Raw genomic sequence first — 25,270 nt, 5'->3', positions numbered from 1 at the left:
AGGGGCCGCGTGATGTGGGCGGAGTCTGAGGCTGGTGCGCGCTCCGGCCGTACACCCAGCGGAGGTTTCACAGGGCAGGGGGGCGCGCGCGGGCTGGAGGTACACGGAGCAGAGGGCTCGCGCAGAGTGACGGCGGATCTCAGTGCTGGCCTCGCTCTAGCTCACCGCACGCACTCACTGCCGCCGCCGGAGAGCGGAGCGCGTCTCTACTACTACCACCACCACCACCACTACCTGCAGGTTGGGCAGGACAGCTTGCCTTTCACAAACAGAGGACTCCCCGCTGGCCGTGCCCCGCTCCCACATCCCTCCATGCTGACCGTGAAGAAGATAGAGAGCGGCGGTGGGGGTGAAAATGGCACCGAGCCCCTACCCCCGGCCTCCTCCTCCTCGTCGTCTTCCTCATCATCATCTTCCTCCTCATCCTCCGGGATCATGGCCTCGCCGGACACCGGGGCCGCTCTGGAGAGGACCCCACGGAAGAAAGAGAGGGCTTCCCCGGGGGCCGAGCACGGGCCGTCCACAGGGCCGAGCATCATGGCGGGGGCGGATGGGGGGCAACCGGAGACCCCCGAGGGCCGGAGGACCAGCAGGAGAAAGAGAGCCAAGGTAACTAGCACGGGCACCCCGGGGGGGCGGGGAGGGGAGGAAGAATCGTATTCTTGCTGTATACTGTGTGCAGTGCACACCACCCTGTGTACTAAGAATCGTATTCTTGCTGTATACTCGGTGCTGTGTACTAAGAATTGTATTATGGCTGTATACTCGGTGCTGTGCTTATACCCACTCATACACATTATTTTATAATTCCCTATAATCTGCACACGATTCTTTGTAGAAATGACTGCTTTCTGTATACTCTGTGCAGTGCACACAGCCTGGCTATAGAGGGGGCCACACGCCTGCTGTGTACATATTGCTGACCACGTAGCCTCTATATATACAAAGGATGTATGTATGTAGGTGCTGTATACTCTGTGCAGTGCCCATGATAATCCAGTACAGACTCACATGCTGTGTACACACAGTGCTGTGTCCATGATCGTCTACAAAGACGTGTACAGTGAGTGTTCCATGCCTGCGGATTCCTAATTCCCAGCATGTGAACCTCGAATAAAAAAGGCTTTTTAATGCCTGTGCTATAACCAGTGCTGTGCCAACATGGGGATTACGAAATATGAAATTCCCCATGCAATTTGTGTTGGCTAGTATACATAGGATTACAAGCTTGTTTATTAGTGTATATGTCGTTTTGCCTGAAGTATAACCAGGGCTGTGCAGATCAGCCAACTATATGTAGAGGTTTGCTTGCTTACAGAATACCGAGAGCCGTGTACAATACCCAGCCGTGTATATTCAGCATAGTTTATCCCAATATGTATATTGTTCATTTAGAGTACTGTGATTGCAGTATAAGATTAAACATTGTGTTGTGTTCCTATGCAATCCTAACTGGAAACTGATCAAAAATATTTAGTATATTTGTGTGTATGTAATACACATTTTATTTCCTTTTCATTCATTGTATGGCTGTGGACAGCACTGAACATATTGGTGATTAACCATTCATTTTTAGAATATACATTTTTTTCCCCCCTTGTGCCCAGTGCACTGCTTGCATGTGTGTAGTGCCACCCTTTGTGTATAGGGATAGATTCAGTAACATGCTTGGTACTCTAACTGCATACCAACCTGTGTGAGCTTTTTGGTTTTCATGTAGTTTCCTTCTAAAGCACTGCTTCTATATTCAAGAGTTTATATTGCTTGTTATAATTTGTATCTGTGCTATGTTGTGGATTTGAGACTAAACCTCTCCTATATATGTCCTGCATAGTTGATCTCCGGTGGTCAACTTTTAGTTGATTTTTTTTTTTTTTTTTTTTTTTTTTTTTTTTGTAAATTCTTGATGGGGATCTGTTATCCCACAATGTGGTGCTTATGGTTGTGTTTTTTTTCTTTTCTTTTCCTGTTTTAATAGTGACTGAATGAACTGGTTGCACTAAGTCCTGATATGTTAAATGGAAACACTGGTATTATTGAAGCATGGATAATTGGCTGCTGACTGCCTGTACCCTATATCTAGTGTCAGAAACAACCTTAGTCTTGATACATTTCCTCAATGAAACATCTGGTGTCATGTCCATTGTCCCTAAATAATTCTTATTTTATACTAACTTTTGTGAAATACCAGCAGTATGGCAAGCTGAACTGGTCTACAAAACAACTCTTTTCCCTCCGGGGGTGAATTGTGTTTTGAGTACACACTGGAAGTTGGTGTGCACTATAAGTAATGCCATCTACTCACAGCATTATCAGTATTTATCTCTTAATGTGTCAACAAATATGAGGTCCATTGCAATCTGTTGCCCAAACATAATCTTCTGGTAAACTTCTTTTTCATCTTTTTGCCTTTTTCTTTGTCCATTCTACCAATGCTTGCAAACCCCCATGACACAGGCGCCATAATAATAATAATAATAATAATAATAATAATAATAATAATAATAATAATAATAATAATAATAATAATAATACTACAAGATCCCATACTCTCTCTAAAGATCAGTCTTATAAGCACTGGTAACTTGGGCCTTGCACAGCAGAAATGTTTGGTGTTTTTTTTCTTTTATATTATGGACCATCTGCTACTGCTGTTCCAGCAAACAAAGAGACTATTACATTGAGGCCAAATTCTAACAAAAGCCTGTGCGGACTGAATTGGACTAGGCATGGCATGATCTTCGAATGTTCATGTAAGATGTGTTGCTGGTGGAAATGGCAGTGCTAAACAATACTAAAATGTTCTCTATTTGGAATACCTACAACAATAAGATATAGGAACCAGTATTTTAGATAACAAATTCCCTGCAACATGGCTTATGCTCTCTCAAATGTTTAATAGAATATAACATTGTGATGGTTTTAATTAATTAATTATTTTTGTTTTTTTACTTTAAATGTGACTTATGTATACATGTGATGTATATTTAAAAATCTTTTTTTTTTTCTTTTTTTACAAGGGTGTGAGTTTTGTAACATTTTTTTTTTTTCCCCTTCAAATAATTGTTTAACGAACGTATTTAGTGTCCCTTGTGCGCGGTTTAATAAATCATGCTGTAGCTGGCAGACCCCTCCCACACCTGGGTATGATGTTCCAGTCAGGAGTGTCTCATTCTGATCAATGGGGAATGATTTGATTCTAGAATTCTCTCCAGCATTGGTTTATGGGACAGGTGCTCTATCCACTTGTTACATAAAATGATTGGAACTGCATTAAAAATTGATGCCAGCTATCCCTTTTTATATAGCCTAGTTTGTTGTGGACCATGCATGCTCCTGGAAGAAGCAAACCTTCTCTATTATGTGTTGTGTGTTATGCACAATATGTACTGGGTTCTGACCAGCTTGTCCTATGCAGTAATAGTGCTTATGGTGCTTTGACTTGCCTTGTAAACGGACAGTCTAAACCCCCAAATAACCTAATGTTAAAATGATCTTGCCCTCTTGCAGAGGTGCAAATGAAAACATTGTGTATGGAACTCCTTCAGATTTTGCCATTTCCACACATCTTACGGCTGTGGAATAGTTACTAGGGGCTTCAAACTGAATATGTTAAGTAAATCTTTTAGTAGGTCTGCAAAGCTTGCTGCTAAGTGTGCATTCATTACTTCTCATAGAGATGAACCACACTGGCAGATAGTGGCATTTGCTGTACATGCACGGTTTCCATGCTTATCTGTGAGAAGCATATTATTGGACAAGTCTTGTTGCAGTTAGTCTGTTGTGGCAAATTCACCGCCTTTAAACAGTCTTGCCTTTTCCCACACCATTAACTTTTGTTGTGTAACTATTTGCAGAGTTTGAATGTGGCAGTCAGTAGCTTACACCCAGAGATAAGTAGTATCTGGTTTTCTCTCGCCAACAAATCCCAAATAGCCTGCCTGCACTCTGTATAGGCCGATTTTGTAGAATTCTGTGTGCAGCTTCAATCTGCTTTCTACTTATGAAAGTTGCTTGTATGTGCATTAATGTGTGATGGTATCTTAAAAGTCCTGACACAAAACCAAATGGGACCATCAGTAAAGCTAATACCAACCAAGTGAAGCTGATATAACCCCAGGCAACAATGCTTTAATGTGTCCTTGCACTGCATGATTGTGTATTTTTTTCCCCCTTTGCATTCTGAATTTGCTGTACTACTTACCCTTTCAGTGCCAGGGCATCATTCAAAATATAGAATCCCTTTGAGGCCTGGACACTTTGAGCAATTTACATTTTTTTAATGTATTTTTTAATAATAAATATTGAAAAAAACAAACCCTGAAACAATCCCAAAATAAACTGTTATACCATGTAACCGTTCGATACATACCTGATTTATTGGGACAAACAAAGGGAGACTGTACACAAATGCTTAGAGTTCCATTTCGTTATGTGAAATGTGTCTAAGAAAACATGACAGATTAGGAATCATTGACCACAGTTTGTCAGATGTGGCAATGCTTTCTCTATACGTGTGAATTTTCGGTGCCCATCTCTGTTCTTCGTGGTTAGCTGTAGGCTTGTGTACCATGTAATCTAACTGGATAATGCAGCTTTGAAGCAAAACTAGCAAGGTGGTGGAGTGGGTGTTTTTTTTGTTTTTTCTTGTATGAAAAGGCTTTGGCAGAATTACTTAAATGTTTTGTATGGTTGTCCATTACTTCCTGGTTTCCTGCTCTTTCACTGACATATCCTGCAGACTTCATCATACATGGCACTTTCACACTCCGGCTCCACACCCGTAGTACTTAACACCGTACTTGCACACCCCAATATATTTATCTATGTCAGGAAAATATCCCATGTAAAGCCACATTTTCTAACAAACAGAGAATGGGAAACCATATTTGTATAACTAGAAACTAAAGCACACTTGTCATGAATGATTCATGTAGTCAATACAGTGATATTATTGTGGGCTGTATACTGATAGTTATTTGCTTCTGTTTATTAAAAGGACACTATAGTCACCTGAACAACTTTAGCTTAATGAAGCAGTTTTGGTGTATAGAACATGCCCCTGCAGCCTCACTGCTCAATCCTCTGCCATTTAGGAGTTAAATCCCTTTGTTTATGAACCCAAGTCACACCTCCCTGCATGTGACTTGCACAGCATTCCATAAACACTTCCTGTAAAGAGAGCCCTATTTAGGCTTTCTTTATTGCAAGTTCTGTTTAATTAAGATTTTCTTATCCCCTGCTATGTTAATAGCTTGCTAGACCCTGCAAGAGCCTCCTGTATGTGAGTAATTTAGGTGACTATAGTGTTCCTTTAAAGATCTAAAATTAGGAGTTACCCATTTTATGTGACAGTAAAACCACATCTGTCATACATGCTAAAGTTATTCACCATGTCCAGCTTCCTATATATCTTAGATTCTCATGAAGCCTAATGTGAATGGGGTAGGAAACAGAAGTGGCTTCTAGGAGACTTTGAGATGGTCTAATCTAATATCTGCATCTGTGCATAATGTTTTAAATGAACATTCTTAAAAGAAGGGGGGAGGCATTTATGTAATAAAAATGTTAACCTCGTGTAGTATAGGAAGACTGTACTCCTTGTTGACTTTTGGCCATGGAAATGTTTCCCACCGAAAAGCATTTTGGACATGCGAGACAATTGCGGATATCCAAAAAGTCTTGAATCCATACCTTGCATGCTGACGTACAGATGTTAAATTAAATCTGTCTTAATCAGAACACGCTTTGGGGTTCTGAGTGCCCTTAGGGATTACAATAAGAAGTGTGCCGGCACTGGTGTTCTGTGTGGGTTTTTTGTTTTTGGTTTTTATATTCATTCTCATTTCTTTAAAAAAAAAATCATGGCCGGTTCTATTAAGATAAAGTGACCATGTGCTCAAACTGTCTATTTAAAGATGGGATCTCAAACTATTTACCTGAGGTCCATTGGCCACAACATCTTACTGCATGACCCCGCACAGAGATCCAAGTGCCGACATACACACTTTCAGAAACGCATATTGGCTAGTGCATGCTAGACCCTCTGAGTCTTGTCACGATAAAGTGCTCTTGGCCGTGCTACCTTAGCTTGAAAGCGGACAGTAGCTCATTTCCTAGACTGTATGGTTTGACACCAGACAGTCTGTTAACGACTTAGCCAGCAGCATCCCTCTCCTGATAAGGGTTACAAGAAGGCTGTTAGTGGTCCACACATGGCAGTTAGGTTGGTAGTTTGAGACCCCCGCATTAAATTGAAACTACAGTCGATCATAGCTTTTCAACTTTATGGTTAACTGCATGTCCTGCAGACTTATTTTTGAAAAAGTAAAAGTGCTCATTTCAAGAGAAATATTCCTTTTTTAAAATAATTTCAACTGGGTTTTGCATTGCATGTGAAAGCTAGTTCAGCTATAGTGGTGGGAATGGCAAGATGTGGCAGTGGGAACTTTTGTTGAAATAAAGCACAATGGAACTAAAGTAGTCTCCAGTTCAGATCACACAAAGTGGTTCCTGCTCAGAAGGAACACATTATTTTGATGTGTTCTGAGCAGGGACCACTTTGTTATATCTTGTCGAATATACCTATTCTATAATTAAGCACTGCAAATAATGTTGGCACTATATAAATGCTGTGAGACCTGCAGTTGTGATATCGACACTTAAAAATTTATATACTTGCATGATTTTACCCTGCACTGATGGACATTGTTAAATAAATGTGCATAATGCACTTTGGGAATACATTTTAGAATCCTTACAGATCTTAAACTCTAACACTTTTTAAAGTGTAATTTCTGAAATGTATCTAAGAATTGTCTTGGCATAATTGGTGCCTTTTACATTGCCCATGGCTAGTTTCGTTTTCATGATGTGTTATATAGCCAACGCTCCCTCCCAAATCCATTTACTACTTTTTGACTTTCTAATAAGGCTGTTTGGTTAAGACATTATTAAACATATATTTAATGTAAGGTTTGGTTTTGTGTATTCCCTTGTTTCGGAACAATAATAATAATCTGCAACATATTTAATGTTAATTTTGCTTGTATTTGTTTAATAATATCTCACCCAAACAGCCAAAATTGGCATTCACTGTGGTGCATGTTATTAACGTTGCTCTAAAGTGGAACACACACAAAAAAGCAAAACCTTACATTTAAATGTATTTGTTTTAATAATAATTTTTCTAATAATAATTTGAAGGTTTTGTCTGGCATTAGTTTGGAACCATGTTAATAACCTGCAACACATTTGATGTTAATTTTGCTGAAGTTGTGCAATGGAGTCCAACAACCGAACATTAGATGCTGCTTGGGGCAATCTTAGCTGTCCTCTTTATCTGGGTGGGAGACTGTAATTCTACACGTGAAGTGTGTGTGTGTGTGTGTGTGTGTGTGTGTGTGTGTTTTCAGAAAACTGACAATTTTTAACGTTAAATCTCACTAGTGTTTGGTTGTTACAGCGCAGTAAATATGACATTAGTGCTTATTGGTATGAGGGAACAAGGAACTGCCTCTTCCCAGAGAAGTAGCCATTCCTCTGTGGTGCATACGAGCATTTTTGTCAAACCTTTGGAGTAACTGCATCCCAATTTTAGGGAACAATAGTCTATATGGTAATGATACTTCCTATTGCCTCTTCCTGGTGTGGGATTGGTCTGCCTGTAGCTGCAGACACACTCTTTAAACAGTGCATCTAACAGATCTTTGAGGTGAAACTTAGTTTTGTGTATGTGAAAACATAATTCTATATTTTGAAAGAAATTCCAAAAAGGTAAAAGCGCACACCTGCGATTAGATGTGATAACTGGTAACTGTTAGTAGGTTTTCCTCCCTTATGTGTGAAGGATATGTTCAAAAGTACATGGTACAGATTTCCTATACAAAAAAATAAAAGATGCACAACGCGTTTCAACCATTTACATATGGTCTTCCTCAGGTGCTGTTCATTACAATGAGCCTAGTGCAATTTATATGTTTTAACATGGATACTTAATTGTATTATTTGCTACACATGTAGCAAGAGATCACACCCATTTCCTTATATGGTCCGAATCGGATGTGTAATGCCACCTCCAATATGGCCACACATCCGGTCCGGACATCTCTAGTGCTATATTAATGCCTCCAACCTATTTGCAGTAAAGAGAAATAATCAGTAAAATCGAGCAAACAAATAAAAAACAAAGCCATATTGGAGGTGGCATTACACGGACCATATAAGGAAATGGGTGTGATCTCTTGCTACATGTGTAGCAAATAATACAATTAAGTATCCATGTTAAAACATATATAAATGGCACTAGGCTCATTGTAATGAACAGCACCTGAGGAAGACCATATGTAAATGGTTGAAACGTGTTGTGCATCTTTTTTATTTTATATGTAATAAATCTTTGTTAATACATCTTCGACTCCTGACTCCAACTTTCCACCAAATGGTTACTGCAACAATTGGATCCATTTGAGAGGAGGAAGAGTTTCTTAATGTCCTTGAGAGTGACATAAAGGTGATCTAAGTTCTGAGCCAACTTCAAACGGCTCAAAAAAGTGAGTGGTTTCAGCTCATAAATTTTCATATTATTGTGGATTATATACAGATTACACTATGTTCTGTTGTATATTTTTTGTATAGGAAATTTGTACCATGTACTTTTGAACATATCCTTCACACATAAGGGAGGAAAACCTACTAACAGTTACCAGTTATCACATCTAATCGCAGGTAACTAATTCTTTACCCTTTGGTGTGCGCTTTTACCTTTTTGGAATTTCTTTCGCTGTATCTTTTCTAAGTATATGTGGTGGCAATATACTTGGGTATAGCAGCACCCAAGACTGTACATACCCTTAAGCGCCATCTCTATTCTCTTTTGGAAAAAAATATTCTATATTGTAACCGCAAAAAAACAAACAAATGCATAGAGTAAAACCTAATCCTCTGAAGACTGTGTGTGCCATCTTTATAGTGTCCTGGACTGTGGAGACTGCCAACAAAGTGTACTGATGGTTACATTTACTACATGTAACTGACAGTGTTATCTCTCATTATATATTCTTACAAGCAATCTACAGAACAGCACTCTATAAATTGTTGGGGTGAGGCAAACTAGAAATGCAATGTGTAATGCCAATGCTATTAATATATTTAGAAAGGTTGCATCTTTAAAGGGGGGATGGAGTGTTTGTGATGTTGTTTTTGTTTGTTTTTTCACTTTCTCATTCTAAAGGTTTCCAAATTTCAGGTGGAATATCGGGAAATGGATGAAAGTCTTGCAAATCTTTCGGAAGACGAATATTACTCAGAAGAAGAGCGAAATGCAAAAGCAGAACGAGAGAAAAAAGTGCCACCACCTCCTCCACAAGCAGTCCCTGAGGAAGAGATTGACAGTGAGCCGGAAGAGCCCTCTGGTGGGTTACTTGCCTTAAATCGGAATTTATTTTGAAAATTTAATGTAACTGTTGCATACTAATGATTATATCATTTTTAATTATTAATATAACTTATGTAGTCTATTATTTTTTTTTTTTAATTCCCCCCTCTACTAGGTGTTGAGGGTGCCGCTTTCCAGAGCAGACTTCCCCATGATAGAATGACTTCCCAAGAAGCAGCTTGCTTTCCAGACATTATCAGTGGCCCCCAGCCAACCCAGAAGGTTTTCCTTTACATCCGAAACCGCACTGTAAGTACAATAGCTTTTCATTCTGTCTGTACAACATGCATTAGCTGCCCAATCTGTATTGTATCTCCTATTAAAGGACAACTCTCATCTCAACACTTTAATCATTCTTTCATCAAGTTTTGAGGAAACAGATTCTGCGTTAAATTAAGTTTATGTAAGGAAATGAGAAATGCTCATCCCTACTTTAGTATATAGTATTTTAGTATCTAGTTTAGTAAAGTAAAACCTCTATATAGTCTCTATTGTCTCACTGCTTCACTCCCTTCACAGTGCACTGACATTATCAGATCAACTAACTGTTGATTCAAACACTGTTTGATCCAAGGTGCATATGCACATGGCTGAAAGATCCTGTCATTTACTAAAGGTAGGGATGAGTCCCCACATAGATTTCATTTAACTAAGAATCCATTTCAGATTTTGATAAATGAATCATTATATTAAAATTAATAAATACAATTTTTTTTTTTTTTATTTTTTTTTTAAATAGTTCTGTGTGCTAGGAGGCTATGGATGTAATCTGTCTCTATTTTGTCAAATTGTGCTAGTGCTTTGCTAGAAAAAGGGGTTCCCCAGTGCAGCTTCATTATTCATTCAAGTGTCTTTGGGGTCCTTCTAAAAGGTTTGGCTAACTTGTGCCATCGCAGAGAGCGAATTATATCCAGTCCACATCACACTGATCCCACCCACATGGTCAGTCCAGATCTGAAATCCTGGCCAGTCGGCTCTGCCGAAGTGACACAGCAACCGCTGGCAATCGTTTCAACCTACAATGTGGCGTCTGGAGCTCATAGTGCCTAGATGCCAATCATCTACACCACGGATGAAGCTCAAAGTAGGCCAAAACAATTGTATGGGGTTGCTGGATCTCTAATGAAAGCCTACCAGCCTTTCAGATATGGATTGCCCTTGTTGGTGGGATTTGTCTTGTATGCCAAAGGCTAAAGATCTCTCTGTAATGGCACATGTGCACAAATGCCTCATTTTAGACCTGAGCTGGCACTTAATGAAGGACAAGTGATTTAGTTTTTGCCTGTGCTCTGTCTTTAGTTACATGGATTATTTTAACAAATGTATATTTTTCTTAATAGTTGCAGTTGTGGTTGGATAACCCAAAAGTTCAGTTGACATTTGAGGCAACGCTTCAGCAGTTAGAAGCTCCTTATAATAGTAAGTGATGTATTTTGCATTTTCTTTCACACTAGCTCATATGGGATTTTATTTATAAAATATTTCACTAGAAAGGATACATTGAGATGTTGTTGCACATTTCTAATTGAGGTAAAAAAGAAACCTAGAGTAACAGCTAAAGGCACACAATAGGCACCCACACCACTTCATGTCATTGAAGTGGTCTGAGTGCAGTGTCCCATGTACCTTAACCCTGCAGTGTAAAACATTGCATTCTTGGAGGAACTATCATGGCTGTCTATCATGAAACGATGTCCTCACACTTTGCAGGATGACGTACAGCGTCTTGCAAGTCCCCATAAGAAAGCGGTTCTGTATGGAAGACTTTTTCAAAATTCCTCCTGAGAGTTGAGCATGTCTACTCCGCAGCTACTGGATTTAATAGCTAGTTGATCATCCAAGTATTAACTTGCTTTTTCAAAGTTTCTTGGGATGTGTTAAAAAAAGATTACAATTGTACAATTCTAATTTCTGTTGGGTTAGTGTTTAACCCCTTCCTCCCCCTAGAGCCCAGCAGGAGTGGGACCCTGAGGGTGGTGGGGACTACCTATTGGCACTATAGTGGTCCTTTAAAAAACAGTTTGTGAGTGTAATGAAAGTGTTTTTGGTTTTTTTTTACTTGTAAACCTTCATTTTTGTAGGTGATTCTGTGCTGGTTCACAGAATACATTGCTACCTTGAACGGCATGGTTTAATAAACTTTGGAGTCTACAAAAGGTTGAAACCCTTACCAAGTAAGTTTAGAATCTGGTAAGATTCATACATGAACATGGTAAGACTGCATTGTTTGAAAAAATAAAAAGCTAATATGTGCAATTGTTTCAATTATTTATTTTTAGCCAAGAAAACTGGGAAAGTGATAATTATTGGTTCTGGGGTGTCTGGTTTGGCTGCTGCCCGACAGCTACAAAGTTTTGGCATGGATGTTACTCTCTTGGAGGCCAGAGTAAGTTAATGTTAAATGTAATGTATTTTTAATCTATATAGTAGGATAGTGTACAAATGTACTCCCACACAGACTGTGTATATATATATATATATTTTTCTCTTTTTAAGGTCTGTCTGTTTTTGTTTAAAATAGGATCGTGTGGGGGGAAGAGTTGCTACTTTCCGTAAAGGAAATTATGTGGCAGATTTAGGCGCTATGGTGGTTACTGGACTTGGTAAGTACAATATACATATTTTGAATTAATATTCTTGAAACCAAGCCTTTTGCAGCATTGTATGATATTGCCTTTTTAAATAGTGAGTGATCCTCTTTTGTTGCTGTCAGTAACTCTGAACTTGTAGCAGGAAGTGTTTTTTTTTTTTTTTCTTTTTTTTGTGTGGTGATATATATATATATATATATATATATATATATATATATATATATATATATATATATATATATATATATATATATATATATATATATATATATATATATATATATATATAATTTTGTGATAAACCGAGTGTTAACTAAACTTTGATTTTGCTATTTGTTTTAAGGAATTTAGACCAAGTCCTGAATGCATATACATATCAATTTTATAAAAGTCTAAGCAAGTAGAGAATAGCTGCCCTTTGATGCAAAACATTTGCTAGTACAAAAGAATACTTTATAATACAAGTTAACTAAACAGATCCATCCAAATTGATACAGAAAATGGCTACATATTCTACATTGTATAGGAGCAACCACTCTGCTGGGAACACAATAGTCAGTCCATGAAGACCAAAAAACATTGGCACAAAATTCCACTTGATTTAAAATCGCCTTAAGAATAATGTGCTAATATCTCTATTGATGTCGAAAAATAGAATTTATAATCTAATCCTTGTTAAAACTAAGGGGCCATTTTGTTCTCTGTTCAAGATACAGAATACCTTCCGTTTCCTACACTGCTGTACTCTAATAACAGATCAAGAGACAAGACTAAACACACTGTGCCAAAAGAGTGTATGTACAGAGGCTGTGCAAGTCACAGCCAGGGGAGGTGTGGCTACAGCTGCATACACAAAGTGTTTTAACTCTTAAGGGGCTCATAATTGAGCAGTGAGCCTGCATTGGGTATACCACAAAACCAAAGTCTTTTTGATCAATTAAGCAAAATATAGGTAAAACTTTAATTTTGCTTTTTGTTTTAATGCATGTGTTTGGTTTAGCCTTTCCTCCCCTGCCCCCCCCCCCCCCCCCTTAAAATGAGTTGTGTTAAAGTAGCTTGGACACCTCCAACTTGCCTTTCTCCTGTTCTTTCCTCTTTCAGAAACTTTTTTTTTTCTTTTCTTCATTTCTGTTCGATTTCTCTATTAAAAATAAAGACAAAGTAGGGGCTACTTTGTCTTATGTATTTTTCCTACATGTGGCAATCTTGACAAAAAATGCAGCTTTGGGAAGCTCTACTTTTCTTTGTCAGTCTAACAAAGGGTGCAGCTCCACCTTTTGCCAAGATTGCCAAGTGTAGGAAAAATCCATAAGATAAAACAGTTCCCACTTTGTCTTGTGTTTTAAAGAGAACTAGATCAGTAAAGAACAAGAGGAGAGTAAACAATAGTAGACCAGTAAGTTTAAGGTTACCAATCCACTTTAAAGATCAAGAATGATTCCAAATTTGACTGATAAAATGTTTCTAATTTTGTATTTAGGTGGCAATCCAATGGCTGTAATAAGTAAACAAGTGAATATGGAGCTTGCGAAAATTAAACAAAAATGCCCACTTTATGAAGCTAATGGACAAGCTGTAAGTTTATATTAAGACAAGCTTATCTGATAGTGTTTTCACTTCACTGGGACTTCTAATAAACCTTTGAGCTTCTAAAAAGCCCACCGTGTTTAACACGAAATTCAAAATCTTGTGTTTAGATCATTATACTGTGGATAGAATAAGGAATAGAGCGAATACAGAAATATATTTTTACATATCCTTTTTTTTTTTCCCATAATATTTGAAACTTAGTTTTAAGTTAAAGGTAAATCCATTAATTACAGCACTAGGAATCACCCATGCCTTACCTTTTCTTTTACATTTTTCATTGAATTTCACAAATTACCTAACTGTTTAGTTCGGATGTAGTCCATACACACAAGTGAAGAAAAGAAACAAACCTGGAAGTTGTGTAATGGTTGCATTTGCTTTTACATTTTTGCCACTTTTTTGGTTATTCCTTTTTCAGACTCCTTTTGTTAACTGTGCTATTGATTGATTCATAAATAAAAAAAAGTTACTCGGGAAAAATACACATTTCCAATCTGAAAGTAATTTTTTAACAAATGGGAAACTAATGAAAAAGGCACACTATTGCACTTAATACAAATCCTGAGATGTAACCATTACCTTCAACTCTTATCAGGCTGTGCTGATTTAGCGGATTTTAGCCCCCACTTGCTTTTCAATTTTTAATCAGTCTACTTGCATCTTGGGTAGGTTCTCTAAAGTCTCAATTTAATGTGTTCCTATATTTTACAACCATGTTTGTGGGTCTTTCCGTCTCTTGTGTCCCAATTGCTACCACTTTTTTTCACGATGGCAGAGGGCTTAAATTTTATATTTCTGTTCAATTTGGAGTTTCAGGTGCCGAAAGAGAAGGACGAGATGGTTGAACAAGAGTTCAACAGACTTTTGGAAGCTACATCCTACCTCAGTCATCAACTAGATTTCAATATCCTTAATAATAAACCTGTGTCGCTTGGACAGGCTTTGGAGGTTGTTATACAGTAAGTCTTATTTTTGCATTTTGTCATTATTTCTCTGGAAATTTGTTGCATTAATGTGGGAATTTAACGTTCCATTACTATATTGATAAAGCGTGTGCAAGAAAGGAAATGGCAGTGTTGTTTTTTTTTAATGCAATACTTTATCTAAAAAAAAAAGCATTGTATCAGGAATGTTTAAGAAAGTAAATTGAGAAAAATAATCCATACCTTTTCAGTATATGACCACAGCCACATACATACACCTTGGGTCAGTTAGTTGGTCTGATGTCACGAACTGTGGAGGGAATGAAACCAGAGACTATATAGAGGTTTTCAAACACTGTCTGACCCAAGGTTCATGCATATCGCTAAAGGATCATGTCTCATTTCTTTACATATACTTCATTTAACAATTAATCTTTCCTTACAAAACTTGATGAAAGGTTTATTATATTAAAAAGATATTGTTGGAATAGAGCAGGATGGTGAGAGCTATCTTCCTAGTGCTCCACTCCCACAATACCCTATATTGCCAGTGCCAAAACTTATCCTACCAAACCTCCCAAAACACATTCTCATTTTCCTTTCCTGCCCATTCCACTCCTCCTGAACTCACACAATCCACTACTGTAAGACATTGCACTACTCTCATTCTCAATCACCTTTCTTACCACTGTATATTCCTCCTCCATCTACACCACTAAACATGTTTGACATTGCCAGGGGTACAAGAAATGCACCCATTCAAGCAAACAATGCCTGTGATTTGTTAAACTGGTAATTGTAGAAGAATATACCAGGGAATATGTATATGGCAGTTTATTTTATTTTTTTGTTCTTACGATCTCCATTAATAAAAAGAAAAGTTGAGAGGGGGCGGAGCCAGCAGCGCAACGGAGCGGTCGCATCTCAGTGAGCTCAGACTCCAACTTAACTTAAAAAAAAACGAAACGGTGGAAACTACCTATAAACCCGACCACGGAAGAAAGGTAGAACATGAGCAGAAAGTCCAAGAAAACAAAGGCTGACAAAAGCCCTCCCGAACGGGCTATCGGCAAAATGCTGCGGAACACGCAACAGGCCGCATGGTCCAAGATGGCGCTGGAGGACGATATTGCTTCGTACTTCTCAGGGGACTTTGATACAGACCTGATGGAGGAAGCGTCCTTCGGGCCGACACCAAAACACCCGGAGACCCGGTCACTGTAAGCCAACTTAAAGAAATGCTGGCTGAGTTACGCAAAGACCTATCTGCAGACATGGCCTACTATAAAGCGGCCATAGAAGGGGCCAGGTCGAAAATCATCCAGCTGGAGGCCTGTACGAGCACCCAGGACTCCAGATTAACAACGGTAGAACAACAAGTAGCTGATCTTGCAAAGCAGCAACATGCCACAGCAGACCGCCTGGATGTACTGGAGGACCAAAGGAGGCGCCACAACCTAAAAATCCGAGGGATACCCGACTCGGTGAGCCTCACTGAGCTACCCCACTACATCAGGCGCCTCCTGGGTGCCCTGCTCCCGCCAAAACAGGCAAAGTCCCTGAGGCTCGACGGGATGTTCTGACTACCGAAGCCGACCCGAGCTCCAGCAACCACATCCGCGGACCTCATCTTACGATTTCAGAGCATATCGGACAAAGCAGCACTCCTAACTACACTGAGGGGCAAAACTCCCTTGTCGTTTGAGGGCAGCAATCTAACGTTTTTCCAGGATATCACCAAGAGTACGCTTACCTGTCGGAAATCACTGCAGCCGCTATTACAACACCTCCGCGCCAGAGAGCTGCCTACCGATGGGGGACCCCGAGAGCGGTATTGTTCACTTATAACGGGACCTCACATAAAGCACAGAGCTACCAAGAATTGGAATCACTCCTGACATCTGCGGGTATACTCCAAGCTGCACTCACAAAAAGATCGGGACTGTCCAGGATCAACCCGGCTACCATACGGGAGTTCACCCCGAGGGAACCTCTGGGACCAACACCGGCCAGCCCGCCGACTTTAGACACTCGGGACTATATACTCCAAGGGGACACCTCTGACCCACCACCAACGATAACCATGTTTTACACAGTTTGAGACTTCCGCAAACTTCTGTTCTGTTTTGTTTAGATGTTTTTGCAGATCGCTCCTGACACTTACCTGATGTTAGCTTTAATATTACCCTGGCAAATCCTTCCCTACACTGACATAAAATGTCTCCGTCTTACTTTTTGCAAAACCCAAGTACAGATAATGGGACTCGTGACACATGGGTGGACAACCAAACAGACAGACGAGCCCCCACATGCAGGAGCCCCCACACATGCAGGAGCCCCCACACGCTATAGCCCAACCACACTCGAGTAACCATACCAACCCACCCCCCCTTCCCTGCCGATTCCAAGACAAGCCCTTTCAAAAAAGCATAAGCGCAAAACGGCAAAGCAGTGGTGAAAGACACACATATACCACCCAACCCTGACAGCACACTCACATAGGCTTCCACAGACGAGCATCAAGTTTTACGTGAGCACGATAAAATAAAGAATATAAAAAAATATATAAATTTTTTTTTTAGGCTACAAGAAAAACATGTGAAAGACGAACAAATTGAACACTGGAAAAAAATTGTGAAGACTCAGGAAGAATTGAAAGAGTTGTTAAATAAGGTATGGTCCTACATGTTGGTTACACAGATCATGGACTTAATGGGAGGGGAGGGTTTGGCTTGATAACCATTTATACCTGATGATTTTATAAGCCTACTTTGGAAGCTGTTAAATGGAGCATTCTCACTCCATAACCTTGTATCAACTAGTAAATAAGTGTACTATTACATGCAATGGATCGCCACTGATAGGCTGAGAACATCCCCTAAGGCAGAGCCAGAGCAGGTACGCCTGCCACCATAGGCACAGATCCATTGTGCTGCCCCCTCATGAGTTTCATTGTGCCAAATGTTTATTCACTAAACTCCAAAAGGAAACATTCCTTCTGTGATTTTTTTTTTTGCAATTAAGTAGATATACCCCATAAATATATATATATATATATATATATATATATATATATATATATATATATATATATAATTTTTTTTCTTTTTTTTTTTTTTTTTTCCTTCTGCAAGCCTCTTCTGTTGGCTCTATGGAGCTTAAAGGAAGTGGAAGAAAACCTTCATGGCTATTTGAGTGACAGGCATGGTGTTTTTGCCCCCAATTAAAAAAGGAAATATTTCTATTAAAATTGCCACTATTATAAACTGTCAAGAAAATGACTCCATACTTAAAAAGCTAGTTTCTGTGAGAATTGTTTCACATTTTTAAGGGATTAATTGTTAACTGTTCCTTAGGTTATTGAAATACATTTTTAAATAAAAATTAATGTTGGTGAATGCAGTCTTTCTATTTTTACACTTAACAGATGGTTAACCTGAAGGAGAAGATCAAAGAACTGCATCAGCAGTACAAGGAGGCGTCTGAGGTGAAGCCACCAAGAGACATAACTGCTGAGTTTTTGGTTAAAAGCAAACACCGGGACCTGACTACCCTTTGTAAGGTATGAGCACAACATGTGAAGGAGCACGGCTATATCTTGGCTTTCTGTACTGCGTATTGGTAATTTACAGGTTTTTTTTTTTGTACATTAGGAGTATGATCAGTTGTCAGAGATTCAGGTAAAGCTGGAGGAGAAATTGCAAGAACTTGAAGCCAACCCACCAAGGTAATTTGTAATTTAGCATATATACTGGCATATGTAGGATTTGTTATTTTACATGTGTAGTTCCTGTCTCTGCCCCCTGATATTGGTTTCATAATAGTGTACTAATATTACGAAGCAAATATTTAAGAGCATGTTTGTGTGAGCCCATTGTAAATTTTACACTGACTGCTACACTGGAGTCCTATGTTAAAGGAGTGTTCTTTTATTTGTGGGGAAAAAACTCCAGAATTACAATTTAAGTACTGACACTCATGTAAACATTAAATGTACAAACTTGTAATGCTGTTGCCTTCATAATTTTTTTTATTTAAATATACAGTGATGTGTACTTATCCTCGAGGGACAGACAGATTCTAGATTGGCATTTTGCAAACTTGGAATTTGCTAATGCAACACCATTATCTACTCTGTCTTTAAAGCACTGGGACCAGGTAATTTATATTTACATCTAATATTGACCTTTTAACCATGTTTAAAGGACACTGCACTTTTAACAGCAATCAAATGCCACACGGGGTACCTCCCTGACAGGCTTAGTCTGGTTACAAGATCAGGGGACCAGTTGTAGTGATATAATTGCATCAGAGTACTGAGCTATGTATCACAGAAACCCCCTATTGAACTCTTAGTTTTTTGTAGGTTTGTTGCTTATACTGACCCTATATGCCCAGAATTTCAACTCTGGGGAAAATAGTGGGGCAATTGCCCTTCAAGTTTAGAATTGAACCAGATGGGGGGGGGGGAGAAAGAATGGTTTGACATGAAATGCTGCTTCTTTTGTGAATAACTTTTAAATGGAGTTGTGAACAATTTCCCCCCACCTACAGGATGATGACTTTGAATTCACTGGTAGCCATTTAACAGTCCGTAATGGTTACTCCTGTGTGCCTGTTGCTCTTGCAGAAGGTTTAGACATCAAACTGAACACTGCTGTTCGTCAAGTGCGCTACACAGCTTCTGGTATGTTAATATTGTTTGCAGATATGATTTAGTGAATCTCCGTGGTCTTCCTGCTGTAACATGGTGACTTTTTTAATCTAAAAACAGGATAAGTTTGAAATACCTCTAACAAGGTTCAGAAGGGGACGCATACTATTCGCTAAAATGTGATTTGTTTAAAATGGCAGAATGAAAAGTAAAAGTTCAGCTGAAATTGAGCAGTAAAATTACAGCTCACTGCTTGTGTTCCCCCTACTTATTGGTCCTAAAGTTTGAAATTCACTGACTTGGACTTTCCAACAAGTCATATTATGACCAACCCAGCTTGTGTACAGATAAACTTTATACATTTTTGTAATGAGCAGATGCTTTTGTGTATGTGACTGACACAAAGCTGTAAGTATTTAACAGTTACTTAAAAAGGTATGCTATCATCAGCTTGCTGTAGTGGTAATGGTTGCTAGCATATTGTTGGTGTTTGTCATCAGTTCTGTCAAGCCATTTTCTGTAGTTTGCCACAGAGGGTCCCACGTGTCCAAATCCATTGCTTACTAAAACAGACATACCATTTTCACATTGGTAATGCCAATTTTGTTTGCAGTTGCTGCAATAAGCCATGGGTTATTCAACCTTTTGGCACTTAAAATGTTGAGGGACCACATCTTCCATAATGCTGGCAAAGCATCAGATGAGATGTAGGCCACAACATATGGAGTGTGAAAGCTTTGCCTACCCCTGCACTAAGCCAATTAATGCATCCGAATGTGATTGGATTTAATATTGCTAATGCAGAAGTGTAACTTTGGCAGTGGAAATATGTTGCATGTGGGGCTTGGTTATGGGCTGCTGGGGAACCTTGAGTTTTTGTCATCGGTCTGACACAGAACAGAGGACAGCACCAGGGACATGCTATAACCATAACCACTACCACTTAGAGTGCCAGTTTAAATTGATTTTTTTTATGTTGGTGAAGTAACTTTTTTAATGGCCTCGCACATTGCACATTATTACTCCGTAGAAATTTTATATTCCAATTCTGTTCCTGCAGGTTGTGAAGTAATCGCTGTGAATACTCGCTCTACCAGTCAGACTTTCATTTATAAATGTGATGCTGTTCTCTGTACTCTCCCTCTGGGTGTACTAAAGCAACAGCCACCTGCTGTACAGTTTGTCCCTCCATTGCCAGAGTGGAAGACCTCTGCAGTTCAAAGAATGGGCTTTGGTAACTTAAACAAGGTAATTGTAGCTGCCGACTTACATGTTGATACATATATTTTTATAAAATTACTTTTAAGATGCTAACAAACATCTTTTTCTTTCTTAGGTGGTACTTTGTTTTGACAGAGTATTTTGGGATCCAACCGTGAATCTCTTTGGGCATGTTGGTAGCACCACAGCTAGCCGAGGGGAGCTTTTCCTTTTTTGGAATCTCTATAAAGGTGTGTAAGATTTTTATTTTTACTGTCTGCATCCTCAAGCTACTGTGGTATTGCTGAGTATGAATTTCACTTGATTTCTAGTTTTTATGCTTGTTCCCCATCAGCCTTTAATGGCAAGTGTAAGGATGTGATGCATTTTGCCAAAATTAGTATTGTCTAGAAGACAAAGTTCCTGTAACTTTTGAATGCAATGGAATGTTGAAAACGTTCTCTAGTCTGTATTTATTTGTATTAATGAGAAACCTCTTTGTGGGAGTTACAGTACCAGTTTAATGCAATAATGTGCCTTTTTTACTTTAACAATTTTAAACCAATGGGAATTGTTATTGAAATAAGGAAGACATTGAATGTGTGGAATTAAAAAGAAGAAAACAATTAAAAAAAAAGCTCAATAAAAGAGATATTATCTGTATTTCGTTTTACTTTGTTTGAGAGTTTCTTTTATTCTTTGTACCTCCTTGTGGCACATGCATGGTCTGGTACAGCTGCCTGTAAGCTAAAATGATGTTAGTGTGTATTTAGGAAATCCTGAAAAAAGGATCTGTAAGAGCTTAAATGAACTCTCACTCTCAAAGCGCCATAACCATTACAGTACACTGTAGTAATTATGGAGCCAGGAGTGCCCTGACACATTACTGTAAATAGTCAAACCATTTTAGAATGGGGTTCACTGGTGCCACTCCCTACTTTCACAAGTACCGACAGTAAGAAATTCCTAAAAAGGAGCTTCTTTTGGCCATCCTGAACAAATACAGAGCTAGCTCAGTGCCTGAGAGCATTAGCTGTTCCTTCTCAGTTACTGAGCACTGTCTGACTTGGGTTAGAAAGCTTCCTGTTCTCTCTGATTTAATTGAGGCAGGGAGTAGCACTGGCAGACCCCAGGTAAGAGGTTAGATTTTTGTAAAAATGTTTTTACCATTTACAGTTGGAGTATGCTGCGGCACTCCTGGCACCATAACCACTGCAATATGCTGTACTGGTTATGGTGTTTTGATTGTTCCTATATGTTGTATTGTACTAAATGACATGGAAACAATGTGACACTTTTATGTCCTTGCAATTATTTTCTTAATAGCTCCGATACTTCTGGCCTTGGTAGCTGGAGAAGCTGCAGGGATCATGGAAAATATCAGCGATGACGTTATAGTTGGACGCTGCTTGGCCATCCTAAAAGGGATATTTGGCAGTGGTGCTGTTCCACAGGTATTTAACCAGTCACCTAATTTACCTTACCTGTATTTATTTAGAACTAAGGTTGTGTGTTCAGGGGGCATGTTGCCAATTGGTTAATGGCAGATTAGTCTTTAATTGTATACAATGTTACATATTGAACTGTGCATGCTGTTGCACAATACATGTTACTAAATTCATAAATGGAAACCAGATGTACCTAACCCGTTTTAACAGACAGATCATGGTGTTTGTGTTTTTTTTATAAATCCCTCACTACCTGCAACTATTCCCCTTTATGAAGTGATAAGGCACGGATCACTTTTATGCAATCTAGGTACACTATTCTACAGCAGAATTGGAACATGCATCTCCCAGTCTGCCTGGAATTAGTGGGAGTTAACACTCCTGAGCAGTCGACTGTTGACTTTTTATGGACCACATCAGACATAGCTCCCTATTCTTTTAATCTCAGAACTGGGACATGTATGAAAGGAAACACTATTTATAACTATTAAAGTGGATCGCTCTCTCTTGGGGGACTTGGCATATTTTGAAAAGACCTTCAAAGTTTACCTCTCCACATGGGATCCAGCGGCATCAGGGTGCATTGAAAAGTAGATATGCTTCAGTTGTCCTTATTGCCACCGATTCGATGCTGATTGATTGCAGTATTTTTCTGGGCAATAGTCTCCCAATGCTTTCCTGTGGGAAAGCATTGGATTGGCTGAGATTATCAAATTTGATCCCAGCCAAGAAGGTGGACCTAACCACAAGACCAGTGTGGTGTGGTAAAAATGTGAGTAAAATAACTTTTTTAACTAGAGCCAACGGAGGTCAGGGACCTAAAATGTGTTTTTAGAACTACAGTGTTCCTTTACGTATAAAGCTACATTGCACAGTCTGACTTTTTTTTTATATTTTTTGGGGGGGGAGGGGGTGGGGGCGCACAAGAATATGTGCATTAGAGCACTGTGATAGCTGCTTTGAGGTTCTAAATCAAAAGCTCCAGAAGAGCTGCTGTAGTCCAAGTTACGGAATAAGATAAGGAAACATGGGAGTGTAATTCTCAAAAATAAATTGTTTTAAATTAATGACTACAACTTTATTAATTTTAACTTTTTTAACCTTTCAATAAGTTTGTATTCTGGTTTGTTCAGCCAACTTAGCAGTGTTTTGTTTGTTTTGTTTTTTTCATAGTTATGCAGATTGCCCTGTTTGTCTTTGGTCACTGTTTTCATGGTTCATTTCTTTCCTGTAGCCAAAAGAAACTGTTGTTAGTCGCTGGCGAGCTGACCCATGGGCCCGTGGATCTTATTCATATGTAGCAGCTGGATCTTCTGGGAATGATTATGACTTGATGGCTCAACCAATCACTCCAGGCCCTGCTATTCCTGGAGCACCACAGGTAATGGCAAATAAGAGTTGCAACTTTATACTATAGGCAGGGTTACATGTAAAATATATATAATTTATTTTTTATTTTTTATGGACTCTTAATAGAGTAGCTTAATCACTTGGTCAAAACATTTGAAGATAATCATTGGTTGTATTAATGCAAAGCACTAGAAAATAATTTGGTTGCTGAAGCATGTTGAAAATTAATCTTGTGTATCAAGCAAAGTGCTACTAATTTGTTTTTTAATTCTTAAAAATATAATTATCAGGGCTCTTGCTTATTGCTTGATGTTTAGCACTTTGTCCCAGAATTAGTGGGCAGTTTTTGGTTTTTATTTAAAAGCTAAAAAATAAAAAATTATATAGATTTTATTTATGCATTTTTTTTTCCACTTCCTCCATTCAGCCAATTCCACGACTGTTCTTTGCTGGCGAACACACAATTCGAAACTATCCAGCTACTGTTCATGGAGCACTCCTGAGTGGATTGAGAGAAGCTGGTCGTATTGCGGACCAATTCCTTGGTGTAATCTATAACCTACCTCGCCAGGGTACCCCTGGGGTGCCGCCTGCTGCTACTTTGTAGTTTCTGTACTGTGGAAATCCGATTTTATGAATTTTCACTTGAAAATGCCATATTTGCTGTGCATTAAATATTCTGGCTGCTGGACATCCTTACAAAAAAGCCCATGACAGACTTACCATCAAGAAGCATTAACTTTGTTTTATAGCAGACCATGGCACCCTCATGCAGTGGGACATTGTTTATTCACATTATTTGTTCTAGCAATAACATCAATTTTTTTGCATCATGAATTTTGCCTCCAATGTTTCAAATAAACATTTATCTTGGCATGAATTAATTGATTCCCCCACCCCCACTTTTTTAATTACTGATATAGTTCAGTAGCTCAGTAATTAAATATTGGAGTATTGTGCAGTATACATTTTTATTTATTATTTTCTTGCATTTTGTTTATTTGGTATAGGAGACTATTTCCTTTTTAGTAAAAATGCTGGATTTTTAATTCCCCTATAAACCAGTGTTAGATTCTGGATAATCCCATGCTCAATATTAACATGTCGTTGCCAAATAATTGCATTTTCTTTCTCCTAAATGCAGGAACTTTTTATTTCATTGGTTTTTTTTTTTGGTATTCTCCTTTTTTACATTTCCTAATCTGGCTAAAATACTTTTTTTTTTTTTTTTCTTTTTTTTTTTTTTTAAACTAGGTATCTTTAGCTATGCTAAGTATAATATTGTCTTAACTGTACAGGAGTAATTCACCACTGTTAAAGTGACTGTCCAGTGCAATCTCCTCCTTTTTTTTTTTTTTTTTTTTTTTTTTTCCTTCCCTCATAGGGCGAGGTGTAGATAATTTACATTCTTCTGTTTAAAGGGCCAGACCATGATGTAATACCGTTAAGTATACGGTGCTTCAGAAAAGCGGATTGGCAGAAAACACATTACAAGCAATTCCAAAGTATTTTTTAATAGGCAATGTACTGGTACGTGGTAGGTGTTGATGGAATGAAGTGTTTTTGGCATTGGCAGTGAAACCTGGACACCACCAGAGGAACCACATTCTGGCCTGCATGCTTTGGATAACATGGACCAATTACATTTTTCCCTTTTCTGGTGGATGCCCCAGACATTTCTTGTCAAACTGTCATCATATTGTGATTAATGGATGTGGAGGTTCTTTGTGACTTATTTTTTATGGGCTAATAAAGTGTTCATTTTTATACAATGCTATATTCTATCCTGCATTGTTGTGAGTGTGGTTTTGTTTTTGCAGAGTAAACTTTTGGTAGCTCTAAACACAGACCTTCCAATATCTGATGCGTTAAAACAAAAATAACTTAGACTTTTTCACAACATTTTAGCACTTCAAAGTCTGTGAGAACACTTTCTATACTGCAAAATGTTTTAAACAGGTAAGTTGTTGTGACAATTTTAGCTATGACCATTTTAGCTTTTATTAACATGAAAGTGTATCCTGGGACTTAAAGGGACACTATAGTCACCAGAGAAACTACAGCTTATTGTAGTTCTG

General features: G+C 38.6%; 1 protein-coding gene across 4 annotated transcripts; it reads left to right on the top strand.

The window, feature by feature from the left end:
• On the top strand, nt 1–24,981 carry KDM1A (lysine demethylase 1A). 4 transcript variants are annotated; one of them, XM_063456449.1, is made up of 19 exons: nt 1–609; nt 9,248–9,413; nt 9,552–9,685; nt 10,777–10,855; nt 11,518–11,610; nt 11,716–11,822; nt 11,958–12,039; nt 13,508–13,602; nt 14,434–14,576; nt 17,123–17,213; nt 17,968–18,102; nt 18,194–18,267; nt 18,587–18,698; nt 19,095–19,227; nt 20,255–20,442; nt 20,531–20,645; nt 21,721–21,848; nt 23,077–23,223; nt 23,620–24,981. In XM_063456449.1, the coding sequence occupies exons 1-19, from the start codon at nt 13–15 to the stop codon at nt 23,797–23,799; spliced, it is 2,799 nt and encodes a 932-aa protein (XP_063312519.1). In that variant the 5' UTR covers nt 1–12; the 3' UTR covers nt 23,800–24,981. The 4 variants fall into 4 exon arrangements, with proteins under 4 accessions (XP_063312519.1, XP_063312517.1, XP_063312511.1 ...); XM_063456447.1 differs by having other exon boundaries at nt 14,428–14,576; XM_063456441.1 differs by having other exon boundaries at nt 9,233–9,413.
• The last annotated feature ends 289 nt before the right edge of the window (nt 24,982–25,270 follow it).

The sequence above is a fragment of the Pelobates fuscus genome, chromosome 1, assembly GCF_036172605.1.
Source record: "Pelobates fuscus isolate aPelFus1 chromosome 1, aPelFus1.pri, whole genome shotgun sequence".
NCBI lineage: Eukaryota > Metazoa > Chordata > Amphibia > Anura > Pelobatidae > Pelobates > Pelobates fuscus.
Note: the sequence above shows the minus strand (reverse complement) of the source record. Positions and strands in the feature narration are given on the sequence as shown.